The sequence below is a fragment of the Notamacropus eugenii genome, chromosome 3 (genome assembly GCF_028372415.1).
Source record: "Notamacropus eugenii isolate mMacEug1 chromosome 3, mMacEug1.pri_v2, whole genome shotgun sequence".
NCBI classification, from domain to species: Eukaryota; Metazoa; Chordata; class Mammalia; order Diprotodontia; family Macropodidae; genus Notamacropus; species Notamacropus eugenii.
In genome coordinates, this window is record NC_092874.1 from 299522639 (window position 1) to 299546996 (window position 24358).

The following is a 24358-nucleotide window of genomic DNA, read 5'->3' on the forward strand; positions in this document are numbered from 1 at the left end:
AGAGTGTGTGAAAGAGAAGAGCATGCCCTTTTAGCAGGGGTACACCAGCCTTGTTGAAAGACTTTCCACTCCAAGCTGAAGAGTTTGATTCCATCCTGTCAGCGCCAGGTCACCAGGGCTTCTTGAGTTGAGCAGTGACATGGTCACAACTTGTCCATTTGGCTGCTGTATGGAATAGCTCAAGGCTTGAAGACTGGGAGTTAGCTGCAGCAGTTTGAGTGAGAAATGAGGAGAGCCTAGGAAGAAGGGGACAGGGAGTAGAATGGAGGAGATTTGGCAGAGATCAAATGCATAGGATGTGGAGAAGCGAGAAGATGGCACAGGTTGTAGATCCAGGTGACTGGAAGAAGAATGGTGCCCTTGACAGAAACTGAATTTTGGAAAAGTTTTGGGTTTGGAGAATACAAAGACGAGCTCTGTTTTGGACATGTAGAGTTTGAGATTCCTACTGCTGGTGTGCTCTAGCATGTATCCCCAAGTAAGAGCCTGCGAGAGCACCTAGGAGGAAGGCCCAAAGAGTAACTTATGGTTCTTGTCTCCACTGGGACCCCTGTACCTTTCTCCTCCACAGGACACAATGGCAGTTCAAAGGTTACCTTCTACAGAGGAGGCCTCTCTGTGAATGCCCTCAGTGTTGTGAAGATACCTGGTTATTTACTTGTTCCTACCTCCACTAGAGGGTAGGAACCAATGCTGCCTTGGCTTGCATCCCCTGCACAGGGCATAGTGCCTGGCACTTAAGCTGTTTGATTAATCGGCTTGTCATGTGTTATATGAAGCCGTTATCTTAATAATGGGATTAGGTTCCAGTGCAGTTATTTTGTAAACATTGATTAAATGCTTGCTACTTGTGCAGGGAACTGTGTTAAACACTCAGCATACAAAGAAAGTCAAGAACAGTCTTCTTTCCAAGAAACTTACAGTTTAATAGCTAGTTACACCAAGAGTAAAGTGGAGTAATGTAAGAGGAGAAAGTATTAGTAGGGTTAGTAGGGGGAGGAGGGGTGGTGTGGTGCAAGGAAGAAAGAAGCAGGAAAGGCCTGCAGAAAGCAGTGCCTAAGTCTGGAAAGGAAGTCTAGGTAAGGGGGCAAGGCATTCCAGGCTTGAGGGAGATCCTCTGGCAAGGTCAGAAGGCCAGTGCAGCTGGATCCTGGAAGGGATGGAAAGTGTAAAGAGCCTGCAGTGGTCCTTAGGAAGGGCCCTCCCACCTTAACTCCGGGAGCCCATTTAGTCGGGGCTGCATGGTCAGACCTACTGGAAGAGAGTCCTGTTCCGAAATAGGTGGAGGATGGAGCAGAGGGCAGAAAGACTCAAAGTCATGGTGCTAAGAAGGGCATTGCCATTGTCCAGGTGAACAGTGGTACAGGCCTGAACAAGGTCAGTGGCTCCTTGAGTGGGGAGGGCTTGTATGTGAGAGGATGTGGGAACATCAGAATGGCAGCATTTGTCATCAGCTTAGCTGTGTGGAGTGAGATAGAGGAGTCAGCAGTGCAAATTCTGTGTGCCTGAAAGGATGGTGGTGCCCTTGATAGTACAAAGGAAGTTAGAGAGAGGTCAAGGGGAAAAGAGAATGAGTTTTCTTGGGGCTATGTTGAATTGCACTGCCTATGAGATTTGGTGATAGTTGACTGGCACTCTGGTGAGGGGCCCAATTGAATCTCTGGTAGCTGATGAGGCCACCAGGTGAGATAGTACAGAGTGAAAAAAGAAGAGGATCTAGGACGTGACTGAAAAGCCACTAAAGGGGGGCAGAAGAGAGGGCCAGGAGCAACAAGGCCTTGAAAACCTAGAAAGGAGATAGTGTCAGGTAAGGAGAAGGTGACCAGCAGTGTGGGAGACTGCAGAGAGATCAAAGAAGATTGGGTCTGAGAAAAGTCCAATTTGGCAGTTGATGACACTGAAGTTTCTATACAATGACAAGGTTGGAAGTTAAAAGGCGAGGATTTCAAGTGAAAAGAGGAAAAGAGGTGGGAGTTTAGGGGTAGGGTTAGGTGATAATGGGGATACCTTGCTGGAGAAGACAAGAGAGGATGGGACAAAAGATTTGTCTTGGTAAGGAGAAAGGACACCTCTCCATACAAGACCAGAGTGAAGAAGGAGAGAGTTAGGGGAAGATGAATGAGTGATGTGATATTAGGAGGAGGAGCTCATGACCCATGGTTATTTATTTATTTGTTTGCTTATTTTTATGACGTAGGGGAAAGATCCTCAGCTGAGAACATGGAGGGCAGAGGGTGCTAGAGAAGGGTTGAAGAGAGAACAGAGTTTAAAACACATGCCTTGGAAAGGAGGAGGATAGTGAATCAACTAAAAGCAGAATGTTTGCTTTACTGTAGTGAAGGCCCATTTGAGATAGGGGATATCCATTTGTAGTGGACCCAATGACCATGTTTTCTCAGTTTCATTCAGTTCTTTTTAGCATCCTGTGAATAGGAGTGTCGGAGATAAGAGGGTGGGAGTGACCCAGTGTTGGGGCTTGGTAGAGCCTCCAGAGAACAGGAATAGGACAAAGGGAGGAAGGGGAATTAGCGTTTAGAAGGTCATAGAGAGGTGAGTTAGGTCATCGAAGGCTATTGTTTAGGGAAAGGAGAATGGAGTTAATATGGGGATAGAAGCCTGGGAAAGAACAGAGTGGTGAAGGGACTGGCAGTCATAGTGAAGAGGAAGAAAAGGAGAAATCAGGAAAGATGGAATAATAAAAGATGATGGTCAGATAAAGGAATTTGTGAGTTCCTGAACATGGAAGTGGAACATTTATGCGGTGGCAAGATCAAGGGTGTGACGATTTTCTTGTATCTGAGATGGAATGAAGGAATAGGTCATGGGAATTGAGTGGTTTGAGAAATTGGGAATTTTGAGGGAACATCCATCACTGTATATGTTGATATGTTCCCCCAGTGTTAGAACCCAAGATGGGGAGGAAAGACTGAACTAGACAGTGTTCTTATGGAGGGACTGTCCTGGAGAAATAGATAACAGCAGGATGTGGATTGGGTGATAAATTTGGATAACATGAATCTTGGTGAGTGTGGTATGGAGAAAGCAGTTCCTCTACCTCTACTAGTGAGTCAGGGAAGATGAGAGAGTTGGATGTCATCAGGAAGGAGCCAGATCTTGGGAACAGGAGTTGGACTATAGTACAGATGGAGGAAGGGGTCGTATAGGAGTTACCATAAAGGCCCAAAGAAATGACCTTAAGTCACTGCAGTTTTGCCGTACAGAGATGTTCACGAGAGGTCCAAAAACGAGAGATAAAATTCATTGGAATTCCATGCTGTTGACTAGCAGTGGACAGGATGTAAATTGTTTTCTTTTAAAACAAGACTTTGGGCACTAGCGTGACAGCAGTTTCAGAAGAGGCTGAAAAGATTTGAGGAAGTGCCTTTTTTCTGGAGACATCACTAAGGGAAGGCAGGAGACTTTCTAAGGCTTTTTCTGGTGAGAACAGATAAACCCATTGGGCTGAAGCTTTCAAAAGGACGAGTGCTTCGTGTTGGTGCACTGTGTTCTGTGGCCTGTCACTTCAACAAAATCCACAGTGTGAGACATTTATGGCATTGTGAAGATTTATGATGAAACATTGGCTTCTTCTGTTATTGATCTTTAAGGAATTAGATTGTGTCTGAGGTGATTGCAGAATATTTAAAATGTGGTGGAAGTGCATTTAACATTTTAGGGAACTGTTTTGATGTTGATTAACTCTTATTTTAAATAAATAGGTTACAAGGAACTTGCACATTACTATCTTTAGTCCATTCTCTCTGTAGCACTTAATACTGGGAACCACCATTCATGATAAATAGGAATTTGCTATAATTATTTCTTAATTGAATGGACTTTCCCCAGTTATGACAATATGAGAGATAATACAGTAACTCCAACCAATGGCAGACCCAACTCTATGTTTCTTGGGATTGACCACAAACTTCCCTTAATAACTCATCATGGGACTGCCAGCTAGGAATTTTATCCAGATCCTTCAAACCAGTTTATTTGCAGCCTGTATAACCTTTAAGGTTAATGAGCTCCATGTTTGCTACCTTCCTATATTATTTTTATTAATTTACTCTCTTCAAACTTCAGAAGTTATCCCCTAATTTTAGTGATGAGTCAGTCCAAGATTTGGTTGACTATATCTGATTTTGTTTTTGTTCATAATTTCCTTGATGTTTACAATATTTTATTTGTATTATGATACTGATTATTAACCTTCATATTTCTAAACTAAAGATTTGTAATTTTGAATTTTGTTTTATCATCCTTATTTTCAAAGAAACTCCTTAGTCCCTGTGGTTAATTTTAAATGTCTCAACTTTATGCATCTTAATGATATTTGGGGAAGATCTAGTGACCAAAATTTTGCATATTTGCCAAGTTCAGACACACTGATTTTATAAAGGTTCTAAACCAATTATGTGAATCATTTTCTTCAACCTTCTTGGTTGCAGGACCATTAGGCTGGTCATTGTTTTCTGGGGAATCATTCCCAGTTCTAATGAATAAATGAGCATCCAGGGTCTGGAACAGAGCCTTTGCACATGGTGTAGGCACTTCAGTGTTGTCTTGCAGTTTGGATTGTGTCTCTGATAGTAGAACCCTTAGTCCGCTGATGGTTCTCCAAAGCCATCATGTCCTAGCTCCTGGCCAGAGCGGAATGTACAGGGGATTCCAGAAGCAGTTTCTGTTCTCCCTTGGTCTAATTGGGACTTGTCAGTAACAAAGATCCATTTGTAAAAAATCCTTAATTCTTCTCTTCTTGTATTAGGAGTGAATTGGAGAGCATTTTAATACTCTTACTTAACTTCTGTTTATTTTGCAGGTCACGGAACAAAAAACCAAAGGTAAGATTATTTTTACTTGTTCAATTCAGAAGAATCTGTAAAATGTTTATTGCACCTAGCCCATGTTCCCAGGTCAGTTAAAGGAAGGAGAGCCCTGTGCTCAATAATTAGGTCTTTGCTGATTTGATGGAATCAAGCCCAGCATTGGGCAACAGAGGAATGACTTGTATGGCTGTTAGACAGTCTTCCAGAAGAGGTATGTTTTCTACAGGGAAAAAAATAGCACATTTTATTGCAAGGAATTGGGTTGTGCCTTTGAGCTGAGGATCTCAAAGAGCTTTTTCATACAACTCTTAGTGCCTCCCCTTTGGAAGGAAGAACTAAGGGAGTTAATGCTTTCGTCTGCATTATTTTTTGGTCTAAGAGAAAAGTTCATCTTTTTAAAGAAAAGCAGTACATTTTAATTGGATAGGGAAAGTAGGGTCCCATTGGAAGAGTTATGTGTGCATCTGTTTCTTGAAGTAATAGATTGAATGCTGGAAATTGACCAAATTAAGGATCCTTAGGGTGTCTAAAACCTGCTGGTCTTTGATTCCCCCTCACAGGAAAGATCAGCGAAGGAAAGTAAGGGAGTCATTCTCTCAACTCTGCTCATAAGAGATGTGAATGGGAGTTATCACAGCTGGGGATACCCGTGGGACTCCCACCCTGTACCTGCTTTAGAGAAAGGAGCTTCTTGCCTGTGATCAGCCCCCGACAGAGGAGGCTTCTTTGCCTAGATCAGTCTTTTTCTCCCGTGGTCCATGGAGCATAAAGTGGTCTGTTTCTTCCCTCTTCTACCATCCTTATTACAAATACACACATCTGTCCTAAGGTTTTTAGGACCTAGAAACAAATAGGGGGAAACATGATAAAAGAAACAAATAAGTTTTTAGAATTCCAAACTTGTAAAGTTTTTAGAAACCTCAGATGAATGTTGTCAGACTGTACAAGGAGTTAGGCCCTAACTTTGTGAGAGTGCCCCTTATATGTAGGAACTGCATCTTGATGGTTATTCTTCAGAAGCTCCCTAGCCTTTTTGTGCCTCTCTAGAAATGAAGGTTAAGATTCACCCACATTTCAAAGGAAAACCCAGATTCTTGTATCTGTCTCCCTTTTTTGAAAAGGAAGTCTTTCTTCTGGGATTAGATGGGACAGAGGCTGAGAATGCTGCCAAAGCTGCCAGTGAGACTGGAGGAAGGGTGAGGGGGGGGTTAGGGGTGGCATGGCCACGGGAATTCTTAGCCAGGCCCAATTTCAGACTAACATTGGGGAACATATAGGTTGGAGGGTGGGAAGCAGGAGGAGATAGGGCAGATAAAACATCATTGGGATCTGAAGCAGAAAGTAGGGGAGAAAAACTCTAGTTATTGGCACACACATCTCTGTGGCCAGAGTTTAATGACATAGGTACCCCCTTGATTCTTTTAAGGATTAAAACTCAAGTAATTCATCGTTCATACATACATTGATGTCCCCCACCACCACCCCACTAAATTGTCTTTGAGGATTTTCGCTCCCTCCATTGACCACATTGCATTACACACACCTTATCCCACTTACTTGTATATGTAACCCTTAGAAGGTAGGGGATTGGTTACCTTTCCAGCTTATATTCCCAGCCCCTGGCACACTGCCTCGCACATGAGAGATGATGCTCAGTGAGCATGTGTTCAATCCCAACATGGAAAGAAAAAGAAAAATAACCTAAAATGATAGCAAACATCTCCCTGGCAGTGCTAGTCTTCTCTTTATTTTTATGAAATATGTTAGGTATGCAGAATCCAGAAATGTCCTGGGATTTCCCTTGCTTACTTCCCTAATTACCAATTAAGACAAAGACGGGTGACTCTTCTTAGTCCTGGCTAATCTAAATATCTAATTCTCTTGTCCTGCCTCCTGCTACCTGAAAAATACATACTTGGTCTCTCTTCCTTCTGGACCCCCAGCACGCTTCCTTATCCAAATCAGGGTCAACTGTTTGTAGAGGATAGTTTTTTTCCTGCTTTTCTGAGTCAGCCTGTGCAGGCTGTATGTAGGTGACCAAAGGCTTTGAGCAAAGGCTTTGACCAAAGGATGAGAATTGAGACCAAATTCTAGCTTTTCATCGGATGCTAGGATCCTGCAGCTCGGAGGAACCTTGGGCACTATCTTCTCAACCCATAATTTTACGCATGGGGAAACTGAAGCTTAGAGAAATGAAATCAATTGCCCAAGATGAAATAGCCCTTTTAGTATCTTTTCACTAAAATGATTGACTGTGAGCACCTTGAACTCCCATTCTCCAGTCATAAATAACTTAGTACCCAGTGTTTCACCCAGTCACTCCCTTTTCCCTACGCCTTAGGAGTCGTCTCTCCCTGCTTCCTCCCAGGTCTTGTTTGTACCATCAGCAGGTCATTCTGCCCCACTCTCTGTCTCTCTCTGTCTTTGCCTCTCTCCTCCTCCCATCTCTTTTTCTCCTTCCCTCCCCATCTTTTGTTTACCACCACCTTTTTTTCTGTCTACTCCATCCTAAAAATGTTAATTCTCTCCTCAACTTGACTGTTATTCTTCTTTTTCTGCTCAGACGGATTTAAATATAACGTTTTTTTGTCAACAGGGACACCTTATCTGGAGGCAGTAGAGTAGAACAAAAGAGTGCCTGTGGAGGCAGAGGCTCTGGGTTCTAGTCCCAGCCCTGCCCTGATCTGTGGGCCTTGGGTCTCATGTCTCATTGGGTCATCTCTAAGGTTCCTTGCAAACCTATTTGCTTTCAAACTCGTTTATTGAGTTTTATTTCTGCTTTAATGCTTTTCTTTTCTCCGAGGCCATGTGTAGGGATGGTATCAGCATAATAGGAGCATCTTTTATGCTAGACTAGAAAGGGCATACAAGAGGAATAAAAAGCATGGGCCCTTGTCTTTAGGAAAACTGTGCTACTGTTAGGAAAATAACATTAATGTACATGACATTGTGCTCCAGAGACATTATGCAGAGAGTAAAAGATGACATCTGTGGTCTGGTGCTATGTGATGGGAAATACATACAGCTGATAGAGAAGGATAAGGTGACCTCTCATCTCCTTGGTGGTCGTAAGGATTGTCTGGATAGCAAGTGACCTTTAGCAGAGGGGTAGGAATTTCTTCAGGCAGAGAGGGGAGCGCGCACTGTAAGGCATAAGGAAAAATGATGTAAGCAATGGAATAGAGGTAGTAGTGAGTGTGACCTAATGGGGACAATAATTGGAGAATTCTAAGTTGACATCATGTGGGGTTGGGCCATGAAAGAGTCAAGGGTATTTATTGCTAGTATGTTTTTAAATGGGAGGGTATTTTTAAATAAACTAAGTTGGTGGTTGTATGAAAGATGACCTGGCAATAAGGAGGATAGCCAAGAGACTTGGCAGTCATCCAGGCTTGGGGCATTGACAGCATGTATTTGGGATGACCCAAATAACGAGGAATTGGTGAATCCCTGAGAAATTTGAAACGAAGAAATGGCAGGACTTGGTATCAGGTTGGATGCAGGAAATCAGGGAGCAGGAGAACTTATTCAGGAATTTCCAGCAACAAACTGTCTTCTGTCCTCTCCATCCTTTCCTATTCCCAAGCAGCCAAGTAGTTTGTCTTGAGAGTTAGCAAGAGTTACCAAGTATGGAGAATGAGGAATGTTCCAGTTTGCAGATGTCGCTATGTCTTCATGGTCATGCCAGGTGACAGTCTCATAGGTACAGAGAAGTAGGAGCTTATCTCCTGCTAAAGAAAGAGTTGCAGAGACTTAAGGAATGGTTTGCTTTTCTTCAGTTCAAGAGGGAGCCAGTGAGAAGAGAACCAGAGAAGCAGAAGGAAAGCTGGAACATTGGCCTAGTTGGGCCATGGCTTTGAGACTCCTTCACCCAGGGCTTGGAAGGGCTTCATATCTCCTGGAAGAATGATTCAACATGTTGTATTTGGCCCCAGAGCAAACATGGAGAGCAATGAGAAGTTACTCTGTGGTCACTTGAGGCTTGTTCTCACCGTGAGAGCTGCCACCCAGGGCAGAGGAATGCCTCAGGGAGTAGTGGGTTTTTACTCTCTGGAGTCTCCACGTGGAGCCTGAATGACCACCCAGATAGGATGCTGTAGATGGCATTCTTTTCTCAGATGTGAGATGGTCCCATGGTGACTTCTTGACAGCTGAGTTTTGTGATTCTGAAAAAGAAACGGTTTCCAGTATTTCCCCAGCAGGGAGAACATCTGACACTAGTTTAGGGGTAGGAAGAGAGAAGCCATGGTTGATAAGGTTAGCCCTATAGTAACAGTATAGAGGCTCTGCTTAGAAGCCTCCTGGGTGTCTGGTGACTAAGAACCATTTCTCGTGGCGGAAGGAAGCTACTGAGCAGGACATTCTGGACAAGAAATGGAAGCCCTCGGACCAGGACTTGGGAGCTTCAGGCAGGCCTGAAAGGGAAGGACAGAGGGCAGGGCATCCAAATGAGAAGGGCTCAGTCCCAACTGTAATCTCTTAGAGGACAGCCAAGAAGAATTGTTTTTTTTCCATAGAGACCTAATTTAAATTGGAAATAGAGAAGATGAGAGAAAAAAAAATCTGTTCACACACCCATATTTACTAAGATTAACAAGATAATAGTGGTTTATGACATAGGAAAGAAGAGCTCTCTGATAATAACACTGGAGGCCTCTCCGTTTATTACCTGTGACCTCAGGCAGAATCACTGAACTACTTTACCTTGTCCGCTAAATGAGAGGCTGAGATGTAGAAGGTCTTGGAGGCTCTGAACCCCTCCAGAGATCCCTCACTGGATTTGATCACTACTCTTCAGGTTTAAATCTTTAAGCAATTTCTGAGGCCAGCCTATAGCTTTCTGTAGTACCTACAAGAGTATTAGGAGAGACTTCAATAAGTATCTCACTGAAGTCCTGGAATATCAAATCTGTAACATTCACACATTCACCTACCTGTCTGATAACCCTCCTAAACTAATTAATTAATTTCAGTCTGTAAGAATTGTTCTTGTTGAGCCTGATCCTGGCTTGATTTGATCATTATGTCCCCTTTGATACTACTAACTAATCAAGCTTTTAATGTAGTACTCTTAGACTTTGTCAAACTTCTAATGACTGCTTTAACAGATTTATAGTATTAAAGAATTAACTTTCCCTCCCCCACCTTTTGCTGAGAAATCAGGACATGCTCATCTCCACTCCAGGACCATCTCTTAAGCTCAACCATGATTTTTTTTTTTTTTTAATGTACCCTGAAACACATATATAGTTCCTCTGAGTCTGATGATCTGAACATATCGAAAACCACTCTTCTTGTTTTTCTAGTCACCTTATTGATTTGGGGGTTTGAGTTTTCTGGTATTTATTTTTATTCTATGTCTCCTAATCTGAATATCCTTCTTGTTGACTGAGAAAACAGAAGTAAAATAAGGATTGAGTTGTTCCGCCTTCTCTCTATCACCTGTTACCTTTACCACCTGCTCCTGGCACCTAGCTGTCTACTACTTCTTGGATTTTCTGCTTAGCTCCTGCATGGCTCAAAAATCCATATTATTCTTAGAATTTATCGTGTGCTTCAGCTTACTTTAGACTTGTGCGTTTGTTATTTCTTTTATTAGCATTTTTTGAATTAATAAGCATTTGTTTTCTCTTTCTCCCTTCCCAACTGAAAAAGAAGGAAATCCTTTTAACAAATGTGTACAATTAAGCAAAATCATCCCTTTCATCTCACATCATTCTTAGTGAGGGGGATTCACAGAGATTGTGATGCTGACCTTTACTTCTCCTAGGGTCAATTTGCAAGACTCTGAGCAGAGCATCTCTCCTTACCTCCCAGGCCCTCTAAAGCCCCCAAGGGAAAAGAGTCAGCTTGGAGAACTAGGGCAAGTTCTCCTTAACCATGAAGTTCTTACATGGGATTCTGGGATTCTGTTCCAGATTCTGTTCTGTGCCTTCCAGAGCAGAGTACCAGGGCTTTTCTAAAACACACCCAGCTTTCTCTTGCAATGCAGGCTGCCTTAGAACTCTCACTCTGTGGCTTTGGCAGACTCCATCATCCTTTTTTTCCTGACTGTTCTTCCCCTGCTGAAGTATGGTCCTCTCTTGTCTTATTCTGACCCCATTTTCGCTAGCTGTAGCTCTCTGTATACATGCCACACCCCCCACTAGAGTGTGAGCTTCATGAAGGCACCGTTATTTTGTGTTTTGTCATCTGTGTATTCCCAGCACTGAGCACAATCCAACTGGACTTGAAGTATGTTGGATTCTGTGATGATTGAGGCGCAGGCTTGATAGAGTAAATGGATGCATACTGCTACATGCTATGTTATTATCATTTATTTCTTGGGAAAAACTCTAGAGTACTGAAGATGCCAGAGGAAACAGAAGTGCAGAACCCTTTTAGAATATTCTGAAAGGAAGAGAAATCATCTGTATTGATTTTGCTGTGAGTTCACGTGCACCTGTAGAAAAATATATTTAATTTCATGGATTTATTTTCCTATCACTTTCAGTGCCCGAAGTGACGAAACCAAGTTTAAGCCAACCAACGGCCGCCAGCCCAATTGGCAGCTCTCCATCGCCACCAGTCAATGGTGGCAACAATGCCAAAAGGGTGGCAGTGCCGAACGGACAACCGCCAAGCGCCGCCCGCTACATGCCTCGGGAGGTGCCGCCGCGATTCCGTTGCCAGCAGGACCACAAAGTGTTACTAAAACGCGGGCAGCCCCCTCCACCCTCCTGTATGCTCCTTGGGGGTGGGGCCGGGCCTCCTCCCTCCACCACACCTGGAGCAAACCCCAACAACGCACAAGTGACGGGATCTCTGCTGCAAAGTGAGAGTGGGCCTGCATCAGGTAAGGACCAGGATGTCGGCACCCAGGGGGCGTTCAGCAGAGCTGCTGGTGTTGGCAGAGCCCCCACCAGACGATGAGCGGTGTAAGCACGTGGCTCAAAACATCACACAAGATTAGACATAGAGATTTGTCCCCAGAATGCTATTCACCACAGAAAGTGAACCTGTCAGAATGCATTGTTTGTCAGCTTACTAAGACTTCTGTAAAGAAGCCAAGGATACGGTTGTAAGTCGTTGTTAGTCTTGGACTTTTCTTTCTTTCCTACATGGGTGGCGTCACTTTTCTTTGTCCCATGGGTCTTAAGAGGTACACAGAGTATGTTTTTGGAGCAGGAAAAAGAACACGTTTGTTCTTCTTATTTTTTAAGTCTACAATTTGATGTTTATAAAGCAGAGAGAAGAGGCAGGCCTGCTCTTGAGATGAAAAGAGCCTGTTATCACATTGGGGCCCATGCCAGATACCCCGCTTTCTCCCTTCTCCTAGGTTGGATTCAGAGGCCTTTACACATGACCCAGCTCCTTTTGTTGTCACTGTGTTTTCAGCCTGACTTTGCCCATCTCAGAAATCAAAGCTACCCCTCCCACAATTCTTACTGCCTGCTTGACCCTAGATCTGGAAGAAGTTGGGCAGAGAGCTGAATATCAGGTACCCATTATGTGTCCAGCTCTGTGCTAGGCTCACAGCAGAGGCATGATTGGGATTGGCATGTCCTTTTAAAAAAAATTGGTATGGGAGTTGTTTTCAGAAGCTGAAACTAGACAGAAAAAAGTCTCTGAAACAGCAGAAATTAGGGTTCATCAAACCACAGGTAACCACCAAGCTCTTGAATCCCCTCTCTCCAACTGCTGGTAGTGTCTTATTTTCCCCCTCTTTGCATTCAAATAATCTTGAATGTACTTTGTGTCTTTTTGATATTTAATTTATGTGTATAGATTGTTTCCCATGATAAAATGCAAATTCCTGTATTCTTCCACCACACACACACACACACACACACACACACACACACACACACACACACTCACACTCTCTCTCTCTCTCTCTCTCTCTCTCTCTCTCTCTCTCTCTCTCTCTCTCTCTCTCTCTCTCTCTCTCTCTGTGTGTGTCTTTCTCGCTGTCTCTTTACCTGGCACACTAAACAGTTAGACAAGGTTTGTTGATCGGTTGCTGTTGGGATGGTGCTGTGCCATCTGGTTCAGAGGATCAATCTGAAGCAAATGCTACGATGGTGTAGTCCATCTGTATCTATGCATGTGGAATTTCAGAATTACATGATAGCTTTTATGATGAAAGAACGCACATCTGCCAACAGTTAATAAGAATTGTAAGTAGCCCAGGCTGGTTCCCCGTGTTCCTGGTGGATGCCCATCCTTGGCTGTGCCCAGGCAGCAGGGCCAGTGAGAACCAGCCAGTGGCTTTTCTCTGTCCTGCCACACTGTCTCGTACAGCTCATCATCTCCATTCTTGGAGGTCACTCAGTAGTCTCTGAGAATAGGACACCAGGGAGCTAAAGGTGAAGCTTTTGCTTAAGTTTGAAAGAGAAAAACATATTCATATTAAGTAAAGCAACAAGTGAAAATTTTCAGATGACTTCATTGTATTTGGCCGTGAAACTCACAGCCGTTATTTAGATTTCATCCATCTATCTGAATGGTTCATTGGTATCTATCCAACACCTCCTAAGTGCCTTCCAAACCACTCTATTCCCCCACACTTAGCACAGCACCTTGTACAAAGATAATGGCTTTTTTTCATTAAGAGATTTAAAGGTTGATCCTAGCCAGAACTTCAGGGGGGAGGGGTAGACATTTCTGCAAAAGTTCCTCCTGCTCTGGAAATAAAGAAACAGAGCTCAGACTAAGAGGCCCCCTTTAGATACACTTGTAGTTCTCTTCTCAGAACGAAATAGTCACTTGTAAGCTGTGCATTCGGAAAATCATGGCTTTGTCTGTAAGATTTTTCCTGTCATTTAGTAGATTTAGCTTGCTTGGTTATAAATTAAAATTCAGAAAATAACTGCATGAATAAAAATGTCTAATCTGGGGAACCATGCAAATGATCAAATGTGTTTTTCAGATTCATCCATTGGAGGTGCTGCTGCTTCAAATTATGCAAATTCCACTTGGGGCCCAGGAGCCTCCTCCAGCAACGGCGCTGCTGCCAACCCCACCCCCACCTGGGACAAGGTGATTGTAGACGGGTCTGACATGGAAGAGTGGCCTTGTATTGCCAGCAAAGACACTGAGGCTCCTTCCGAGAACACCACCGAGAACACCAGTGCCTCGAACCCTGGCTCTGAGAAAAGCCCTCTGCCAGGAAGCACCACTAGTCACAAAGGAAAAGGAAGCCAGGGCCCCGCCGGGAGTTCTGGGAACGAATGTAATCTTGGGGTCTGGAAATCTGACCCCAAGGCGAAGTCTGTTCCACCTTCCATCTCTGCTGCGGAGAATAACAACGCACTTGGGAACTGGAGGAACGTGGGTGGTCAGGAGAGGGTCAGTCCTGCTTCGGGCTTCAGCAACTTCAACCCAAATAGCAACCCATCTGCCTGGCCTGCACTGGTGCAGGAGAGCAGTTCTAGGAAGGGAGCCCTGGAGGCCGAGAGCGGCAGCCCCAGCGCACAGGCGGGCACGGCCAGCCAGGCATCCAAGATGGAGAACAGCACAGGGGTGAACTATGTGGTCTCTGGCCGAGAACAGGCTCCAGTTCATAACACTGATGGACCAAAAAACGGAAACACTAACTCCTTGAACTTAAGCTCACCAAATCCCACCGAGAATAAGGGGATGCCCTTTGGGGTGGGCTTGGGGAGCTGTTCCAGGGGCACAGATGCCCCTCCCCAGAGCACTGGAGACAGGCAGCCGGGGAACGCTGCAGGGTCTCGGGGTACAGGCAGGGCGTCTTCTGGAACTGACACCGTCTCTGGACAAAGCAACTCTGGAAACAGTGGGAACAATGGAAAAGAAAGAGAGGATGCCTGGAAAGGTGCCTCTGTCCAGAAATCTGCTGGGTCAAAAAGTGACTCTTGGGACAACAGTGGCAGGTCCGCGGGTGGCGGGTCCTGGAACTTTGGTCCGCCAGACCCGAACGAAAGCAAATGGGGTGAAGGGAACAAAACGACATCCGGGGTCTCTCAGGGAGAATGGAAACAGCCGACTGGGTCTGATGAGTTAAAGATTGGAGAATGGAGCGGTCCAAACCAACCAAATTCTAGCACTGGAGCATGGGACAATCACAAGGGCCACCCCCTCCCTGAAAGCCAAGGCAATCCCCAGGCTCCCTGTTGGGGGAGGTCTTCGAGCTCCACAGGAAGTGAGGTTGGGGGTCAGAGCACTGGAAGCAACCACAAAGCAGGAAGCAGTGACAGTCACAATTCTGGACGCCGGTCATATAGGCCCAACCATCCCGACAGCCAGGCCGTCTTGCAGACTCTGTTGAGCCGGACTGACCTGGACCCCCGGGTGCTTTCCAACACTGGCTGGGGCCAAACTCAAATTAAACAAGATACAATTTGGGATATCGAAGAGATGCCAAGGCCAGAGGGGAAATCAGATAAAGGGACAGAGGGGTGGGAGAGCTCTACCACCCAGACAAAGAACTCAGGGGGCTGGGGAGATGGACCCAGCCAAAGCAATCAAATAAAGTCTGGATGGGGTGAGCTCTCAACCCCTACAGAATGGAAGGACCCCAAAAACACAGGAGGATGGAATGATTATAAGAACAATAACTCCTCCAACTGGGGAGGAGCCAGACCAGAGGAGAAGGCATCTTCCTCATGGAACGACAATTCCAGCAAGGATCAGGGCTGGGGAGGACGCCAGCCGAACCAAGGATGGACGTCAGGAAAGAATGGATGGGGAGAAGAAGTCGATCAGACGAAGAATAGTAATTGGGAAGGTTCGGGAAGTAAGCCAGCTTCTGGTTGGGGTGAAGGAGGCCAGAACGAAATTGGGACTTGGGGCAATGGTGGAAATGCAAACCTGGCTTCAAAAAGTGGATGGGACGATTGCAAAAGATCTCCAGCCTGGACGAACGAGACGGCTCGGCAGTCCAATTCCTGGAATAAACAGCATCAACAGCAGCCACCACAGCAGCAGCCGCCACCGCCACCACAGCAGCAGGAGACCTCCAGCTCCTGGGGAGCCCCGCCTCAACCACCACCTCCGGGGAATGGGCGGCCCCCCAACCCCAGCTGGAACAGCGGGCCGCAGCCATCAGCCCCTAAGGATGAGGAGCCCAGCGGCTGGGAGGAGCCTTCCCCGCAGTCCATTAGCAGGAAGATGGACATTGATGATGGCACGTCAGCCTGGGGAGACCCAAGTAGTTACAACTACAAGAGTGTGAACCTGTGGGATAAGAATTCTCAAGGGGGTCAGGCCCCACGAGAACAAAGCCTGCCCACCCCAATGACAAGTAAAACATCTTCAGGTCAGTCTGCGCCACTTTTCTCAGCAAGTGTGGTGATGGTAGATGTGAAAAGTCTGAAGAGCAAAAGCCATAGCTCTCTAGGCAGTAACTTTAAAAATGAGCCATGTCACTAGAAATTACAAGATTACAAGAAATTGCTGCAGTTTGTGACTCAGTGTCTGAGCCATTCACACATATTATCAGCCCCTCAAGTTTTCCCTCCATGAAAAGGTCTTTTTTGTTTGTTTTTGTTAATCATTTCTTTCTCGTAGGACCCAGCTGCCGTGGTTTGAATCTCTTAAGAGAATTTGGTGCCTTGACGTGGGTGGTTCTAAATACTTACCTACAGGGAGAAATGAGGGTCATCTCTGCTAACTCCTGCTTGGTCCAGTGGTTTGAGATTGTTTCTCGCAACTTAGATTACTGGGAGTGCAGGTAGTGAGGAAGACCTGAGGCCCATGTATGGCCCTGCCATTGGCTGTCAGGTCATGGAGCCTTCCATGGGTCTCACTTTCCTTTGTCTGTAACATGTGAGGGCACTGGCTTTGCTTACCTTTGCTTCTTCCAGCTGTCCTTCAGTGTCAGGAAGATTCACAACAATAGGAGAGAAGGCCCCTTACGTGGGCAATGACTTCTGAAGCACAGCCTTGCTCGTTGTCCCTATCTTCTGGGTGCACTGGTTTGGACAAATGACATTTCTCATCTCAAGAACTTTTCAGGCCTTCAGAAGAAGGGTTCCTGCCCATTCAAGGTCATGGGGATGGCAGAAAGCTCTCCCCACCCCCTGCCATCTCCCACCTCTCATTCTGTTTAGAGACTGAAATTTTGGTTGTTCCCAGTGCCAGGTTTGGAATTCACAGCTTGTGTTCCTTTTTGCAGGAGTTCAAGTAGAATGCATGGTGGGTATTAACTCAGCACTTAAATTTAGTGATGAAATGCCAAAGACTGGCTGAAGGCAGAGGTGGCCCTTCCTGACAGTACATTATCATAGTCGTGTTTGTCTTAGTGTTTTTCTGTAATAGGATAAGAACCAAAGACATACTTTTTTTGGTGGTGCTTCATTAGATGGCAAGAAATGATTTTACTTAGTAAATGATATTTAATTTAAAAAAAAAAAAACTTTTTCTTTCTCTTTCTAGTCTGGAGCAAAAGCACACCGCCTGCTCCAGATAATGGCACATCAGCTTGGGGTGAACCAAACGAAGCCAGCCCTGGGTGGGGTGACATGGATGAGACAGGAGCATCATCTTCTACAGGCTGGGGTAGCACTCCCTCCAGTGCTCCAAATGCCATGAAACCCAGTGAGTATGGCCAGGGCTGGCACCTGAAGGGTCCTGGGATCTTCTGAGGTTATGGCTCAGCTGTAGCCGGGCATGACGAATCAGGGTTAATGGTCCAAGGGCAGGCCCTGGAGTCACAAGGCCTGGAAATGATGCTGTCCTTGGCCCTCACTATGTCTTATGTGGGCTTCCTTGTCTGAGAAATGGAGGTAATATGGGCTCTGCTCACTTCACAAGATGGATATGAGGAAAGTGCTTGGCAAACCTGAAAGCCAGCATGGCATAAATGTGAGTTGTGGCTGTTCTGGGCTACAAAATGTATCATGTCAAATTCTCCGAGGTTAGAGTTTTCAGTGGGAATTTACCTGGCTAGAATGGAAATCAGGACTATTGACATGCTGATTTCATGATATGTGATAATAATGTATTATTCTGAACAATCTTATGGAAAGTGCTAAGAGGTGATCTTTCTCGTAGGTGTACCATATTTCCTTCTCCTCCCTGATTTTTCCTTTTATTGCATTTCAGTCACACACAGAAACAATTACCTCCGAGAGAGAATATTTCCTCTTCCTGTCTTCCCTCTCTTTTTCATCTCTTGGTCCTCCCCCTGCCCTTTGTGTCTCTCTGACTCTCTCCATCTCTTCCTCTCTTTCTCCTTCCCCCCTCCTTCCACCTTTGCTTTTTTCTGTCTCCGTCTCTGTCTCTGTCTCTCTTTCTCTTTCTCTCGTTAAATCCAGAATTTATAGTTCATTTATGTCCGAAGAAAACATTGTGCTGTTTGATCATAGATGGTGGATTTTAGAAGCAGGCGCTGTACATTTCAGAGAAGCAGATTAATATTGATAAGGAAAAATGTCCTCGAAATGAGAATAATCCAGAAGCACTGTGGGGAGTATTTGAGGGGTGAACTCTTCATGAGAATGACTCCTTGTTTAGGATATTAGCAAAGGAACCCGTTCATCTCCCAGAGCCTCTGCCCTTTTACGACAGGCCAGATTTTAGTAACTGTGGTCAAATTGAATTAGATTATTTCAAGTGCCCATTTTCAATTATTTTCAGTTCTCCAAACTTTTCCATTGTCTGTTCTCTTTTGAATAACAATTTTATTGTGTTGTCCCTTGGTTTTATTACGTTAGTTTATTTCCTAAAGAAGAGACACTTTCAAGTCTTGGAGAATACTGTTATCATGAGCATTTGTTTATTTTGTTCATTTCCAGTTGAGAATTCAAATGACACTGTAATTGGGAGTGTGATCTTGTCTGAATTGGAAAGGCTTGGTCCTGTCAGAAAGACAGAAAACTTAAAAGTCACTTACTCCTAAGTTTAGAAAAAAGTTGATTTACTTAGTTTTGAAGGTTTGGTCATCTTTCACTTTGTACAATCTCTGTTTTCCAGATAAAGTGCTTATTAAGTACATTTGTTTCATGAAAATTCTATTTTCCTTTTAACTTTGCCAATAAAATCAGAGCTGAGTTTCTGTGCGAGAGAAGCCAGTATGCCAGTAAATGGACAAATTCAAAGGAAACATTTTTTGACATTGGAAGACAGGGTGTCCTCTGGCTCAGTTGTGTAAAACTATCCCAAACCTAGGATCTCCCTTCTTCACACCTAATTCACACTCAGAGAATTGCTCTCCCAGGTAAGGGTGCCCGTGTGTTGTTAGTGTCTCCTCCAGAATGCTTGTAATAGCACATTTAGCCAGACTTGTGTGTGGGCCTGAGTCAGGCCTTTGCCCCAGGGTAAAAATGTTATGTTTGAGGTTTTAGGCCCCATAAAGCAAGTTAGTGCCCCATTTAGTAATTCTCTGATCAAAAACTTTTTTAAATTTTGTAGTCTTTGAGGTAAAGAGGATCTTCTTTGGTCTTATGACCTAGGAGTTATGTCATCCATAAAACAGGCATCCCCTCTCTCCTGCACCGTCCTCCTGTTCCTCCAGCAGCCTTGTCACAAATCACCTCTTAGGTTTGGAGAGAATGGATTGCTGAAAAAATCCTCCTCCCAATGAGGACAGTGCTTCCCAATAGCCCCTCCCCCTCAGGCCTTCCTCTGCCCTCCAGGGACAGGCTGAACCAGGCTGGCCCTTCCTCCTCAGTTCCAGCCCCTCAGCAGCCTAAATCCACAGCTTCACTTTTCAAAACAAAATTTCTGTTGTTTCTGCAACTAGATTTCAGATGACTTTCCCTACGTCCCTTTGCCCTCTAGACTAAGTACCTACTTATGTACCTATGTACGCATGTATATATGTATGTACAAACAGACAGTGGCTTATCTTAAATGACTGCTTACTAGACTAATTCGTAATAATGGTGTTTTGTGTAGGTTTCTCCCCCAAATCTTTGAATGCTAGCCATTTTCTGAATGCATAATGAAGCATTGTCCAACACATTTACTGCTCAATCTCAGTCGTATACATTACTACTCAATCTTATACACCTAAAAGTCAGTCCTAGGGACTGACTGTGAGAGCAGCTTTCAGTCAAAGGGAGAACACTTTCCCATTATTTGTCACTATTACTTCTGTCAGTGAGACAGACAGAGGTGGGGAGGAGCACTGTCTGGGCTCTTTACTTAAGCCAAAAGGTACCAACTGCATTGAAGGAACTCGTGTACAAGAGGGCTGCTTAGGTTAAGGGGGACTTCTGGGATGCCATGAAGCCTGCTGCTACATCTGGATGGCCCTTTGTCTTCTAGAAACAGCAGTGGGAACAGGCCAGAAAGTGCCGCATTTCTGGAATAAAGAGATTTTAATGATTTTAACTTTATTCTCCCCTTTTCACACACCCACTTATTTTAGGAAGTGGAAATTTGAAGGTAGACTTTGTTTACATTAATGTAATACTTTTCCAAATGGAACTTAAAACTATCCTAAAATACCTTGAATTATTAAACAGTTTAGCTTCAGTCTGAAAGCTGGTGAAGACCAGTGGCTGTGGGAGATTAGCACTGACTTGAGTGTTGATGTCCTGTTTCTTACCTTAAGTGCTGAGGAAGGAAAACTGAATTTTTATAGAATTCTCTCCCACTTGCTTCCCCCTCCCTTCTTCCATTGGCTTCCCTCAAGTCGTTGCCTCACTTTCTCTGCCAAGGCCCCAGTCAGTTCTAACAGATTTTCCGAGATCCACGAATTTTCCAAGATCCACGAATTTTCCAAGATCTGCTTTGCATCACCTCTCTGCGCATTCTCTGTCAGTATTTCTTGGCCGTCTTCTCTCCCACTTCACTTTAAATGAGTATCCCAAGTTTGTGGTCCTCAGAGGATTGCCCAGATAGAACCCAAGACACTCACAGTATATATATAGCCAGGGAGTAGGCAGAGGACCCAGGCTGGGTTGCAGCTTCCTCCTATACATCACCTTTCCACCACAAAATAGCAACCCAGTTTGTACCATGTATGTCACTAGGCTGTTGTGGAACAAACACTTAGTGAACATGAGTGGATCTTCCTCTTTGGGGAGGAGGGCAGTGATGCTATACTAGGGAAGGGAGCCATGACTCATTGTGTTGGACTTAGTATCAATGGCAGTATCAGTGGATGAAGTCTCCCAAGTCCCCAAGTCATAACTGTTGAATGTTGACTTCTGCTGCTCCAGAATTTGTTGGGAGTTCTTCTTTACAGATATTTTATGGGCTGTGGGTTCAGAGCTAGCATATGTGTGTCTTTCTACTCTGCCATCTTGGCTCCTCCCCTGAATGTTGAATTACTTCTTTTCCTTAAAGACTCCAAATCTATGCAAGATGGATGGGGGGAGAGCGATGGGCCAGTGGCAGGGACCCGCCATCCCAGCTGGGAGGAAGACGATGATGGAGGAGTTTGGAACACTGCAGGCTCTCAGGGAAGCAGCTCCTCTCATAATTCAGCAGGCTGGGGGCAAGGAGGCAAGAAACAGCAAATGAAGGTAAATGGGATGGGGGGGAAGGATCAGTCCCACTCTGCTTCCTCTATCAGGTTCATTCATAGAAGGTGTGGGAGAGTGGGAATTTCATTCACTCTGCTTGTGAGAGGTGGTAGGTTGGGTTCTTTTTCCTTTGGCCAAAGAATTCATTGCAGCAGGTTGACCAGTTGAGATGAGAGAGATTCCAGGAGCATTTCAGTGACGTAAAAGTCTTCATTTTATTTGCCCTTTTTCTGCTGTTATCATATTCTTGTACTCTGTTCTTCTGACCCTGACTCCGTATTTTGAGGGTGGATTAAATTATTCTTGATGATAATGTATAACAAGCACCCAAGCAGAAACAAACAACCATTAAAACTTGAGCCGTTATTGTTTCTTAGGTTCTCCTAGGAAGCTGTTAATATCCATAGAAGTAATAGGGTCATAGGATTCAATGCTGAAAAGATCTTAGAAGTCCTATATTCCTCTCCCTCATTTTAACCATGAAGGGACTTTCCCATAGGCATAGAGTAAATAGCAGATCTAGGTAGCCAACCCAAGTTCCTGACTCGTATAAAGTGTTTACGTAGAGGGAAAATGGGTGTTTATCAGATCCCCTTAGTGTGCTTTGAAAAGTAAATAACCACCAAAGAAAGATGATAATGACTTCAGTGTTTGAAGAGCAATATCCTGAAATTCTAATTAATGAGGAAACAAGATTAAAGATACTTCCCCATCAAACTGAAGTTCACTTTTTAGAATTCGATGGTGCCAAGTATGAAGGATGTCTCCAGTCCTGTTTATGATATTTTGGTCCCTCTAATAGAAAACTAGAAGCATCTTTTCTATAAGGGACCTCTCATTTTGTCTCTCTGAATGCCTCTCTACAACATAAATTATTGTTCCTCTCTCCATATACCAGATGGTCTTTGAGAGTGCACTGGACAAAAAACCAGTCATTCTGTGGCAGCCAGGCTAGCATCGAGTATTTCCAAGCTGAGCTAGCTGGGTCCATCGCCAGTGCCATATAGGATGTCTTTCATCTTTGGAAGGGCAGAGCAGAACTTTAAGAAAAATGAATTTGCATTGGGATATTGTCTCCACATGACCTACATTCCCCAGTTGTGTCCCTCTCCTTTGCACCTTCCAGGGAGACATCCCTTACTTTTGGCAGAGTCAAAAAAGAGGGAGAAACATTCAGCAAAACTACAAACACACAGAAAAGGGGTGAGACTGTAAGCTCTAGTCCACTCCCATGGTGGTCTAACTCCACAGAGAAAGGAGGAGAGATCTGAGACCAGTACTGAGAACTTGGGGTCCCCTCTTCCTGCCCGCACACAACGAGACATTAGAGGAAGACATGAGTAAAGGAGCTTCAGCTCAGCAGAAAAACTGGCCTCCTTACCATTTGTTGTCATGTGAAGGTAGTTTTTTATATCTGTCTACAGCAACAGAATTCATTCTCATTGGTGACACAAATACCCAGTTGTTTTCCCTTTAGCCTTTGTTCTTTACAAAACAAATAAGCAACACTGTTTTATATTAACAGGAATTATTTAGCTTTTCTTAGTTAATTTATTACTTAAGAAGCATTGATTAATTAAGCTCCTACTCTGTGCCCAGGTATCTGAGAGAGGTTTAAGTATCATACCTGACCCTAGTTGTTCCTCAGGGTTAGTATTGTGGCCTCGTATCCTTGATCCTACCCTAAAGAATGTGTCACTAGAACACTTTCTGGCCACCAAATGCCTACTAACTACAGAGAAGAGAAATTTCTCCATTCAGTAAATGTTAAGCACCTACTGTGTGCCAGGCACTGGGCCAGTGAGAAAAAGACAGAAAGGAAATGGTCTGCCATCAAGGAGAAGAGAACGGCATGTACGTAGAAAGCTAAACACAAAATGTCTACCAAGTTATTGGGGGGAGAACCCCAACAGCTTGGGAGATGGGAAAAGGATTCCTGTTGAGAGAGAAGGTACTTGAGCTAGGCTCAGAAGAAAACTCCAGGTCCTCAGAGGTGGAGCTGAGGAGGGTGACTGAAAGTCCAAAGACTTGCCATCAAGGTCAGGAAGGTCAACTCCTCTCTGGCCACCAGCTGAGCTAAATGAGCCCTGGGCTTCAAATCCCTGATAAAATCTCAGGATCCTTTGAAACTGCTATGCTAACAGTCTAAAAGGCACCTGAGACCAGAAGGCCATGTTTTTAACAAAATTTACGTCTAATTTTGAATTGTCACCGTATAGGAATTTAGCGTTTCAATTTTGAGGGTTGTATCTTTATCCTAGACTTTCTCACAAGCCTGTGCAGGAAGCAGTGCTGTTGCTTCTGGGAGGCTGGGGGCATCCCTGGCTAGTCCAACCTCCTGTGTGCAGACATACTACTTCCAGAGCCAGCCTGGCGACATTGGGAAATGGATCCTGCTCTTAGGATCCTTCTTGACCCTCCTCCATTTGATTCATGTGATGGGAATCGGTGCTACAGCCTCCCAGGGTCAGCAGCCCACTCTGAATTTAGAGCAGTTTTTTGTAGATTGTGAACCCCAATCATAAGATGATGGATCTAAAGCAAGAACGACAGAAGCCATTATGTCCATTATCCTCATTTCACAGATAAAAACATAGGCATGGAGAGTAAATGACTGACCCAGGGTATGCAACAGGAAAGTGTCTAGGAAAGTGTCTTTTTAAAAAAATTAATTTTAGTTCAATGTCACAGAGGAGCCATTTCTTCCTCCCACTTCCGTTCAACCCCGTTGAGAAATCGAGAAAAGCAAAACCTTTGTAATAAGCCTGTATAGTCAAGCAAAACAATTTCTCATTGGCCTCGTCTCAGGCTGCATACTGAGTCCATTACCTTTCTGTCAGGGAGTGGGCAGCATGTTTCATCACAAGTCCTCAGGAACTATTGTGGTAAGCAGAGTTCCCAACTTTTCTTTTCTAAAAAAATTTTTGTTTTAATTGACCAAAATCCACCTTCTCACTCTTCTACTCCACCCCTACATTTGATTTGCCACACTTCCCTAAACAATAAAGTCGTCATTTAGCAAACAGTGATTGAGACTTTTAACTGAGATTTGGCCAAAGATTTCTGCTGCAATGTGCCATAAATAAAGGAGTAGTTTCAGAACTGATCGGC

The 24358-nt window shown here is 44.4% G+C and overlaps 1 protein-coding gene across 13 annotated transcripts in view; it reads left to right on the top strand.

The window, feature by feature from the left end:
• TNRC6B (trinucleotide repeat containing adaptor 6B) overlaps positions 1 to 24358 on the top strand; it is a 217451-nt gene that overhangs the window by 146553 nt on the left and 46540 nt on the right. For all 13 annotated transcript variants that reach the window (XM_072656210.1, XM_072656223.1, XM_072656215.1 and 10 more), the window contains 5 exons: positions 4820 to 4841; positions 11320 to 11661; positions 13738 to 16089; positions 17208 to 17369; positions 21069 to 21247. In XM_072656210.1, the coding sequence (XP_072512311.1) occupies positions 4820 to 4841; positions 11320 to 11661; positions 13738 to 16089; positions 17208 to 17369; positions 21069 to 21247 (3057 nt within the window). The remainder of the gene's footprint in view (positions 1 to 4819; positions 4842 to 11319; positions 11662 to 13737; positions 16090 to 17207; positions 17370 to 21068; positions 21248 to 24358) is intronic.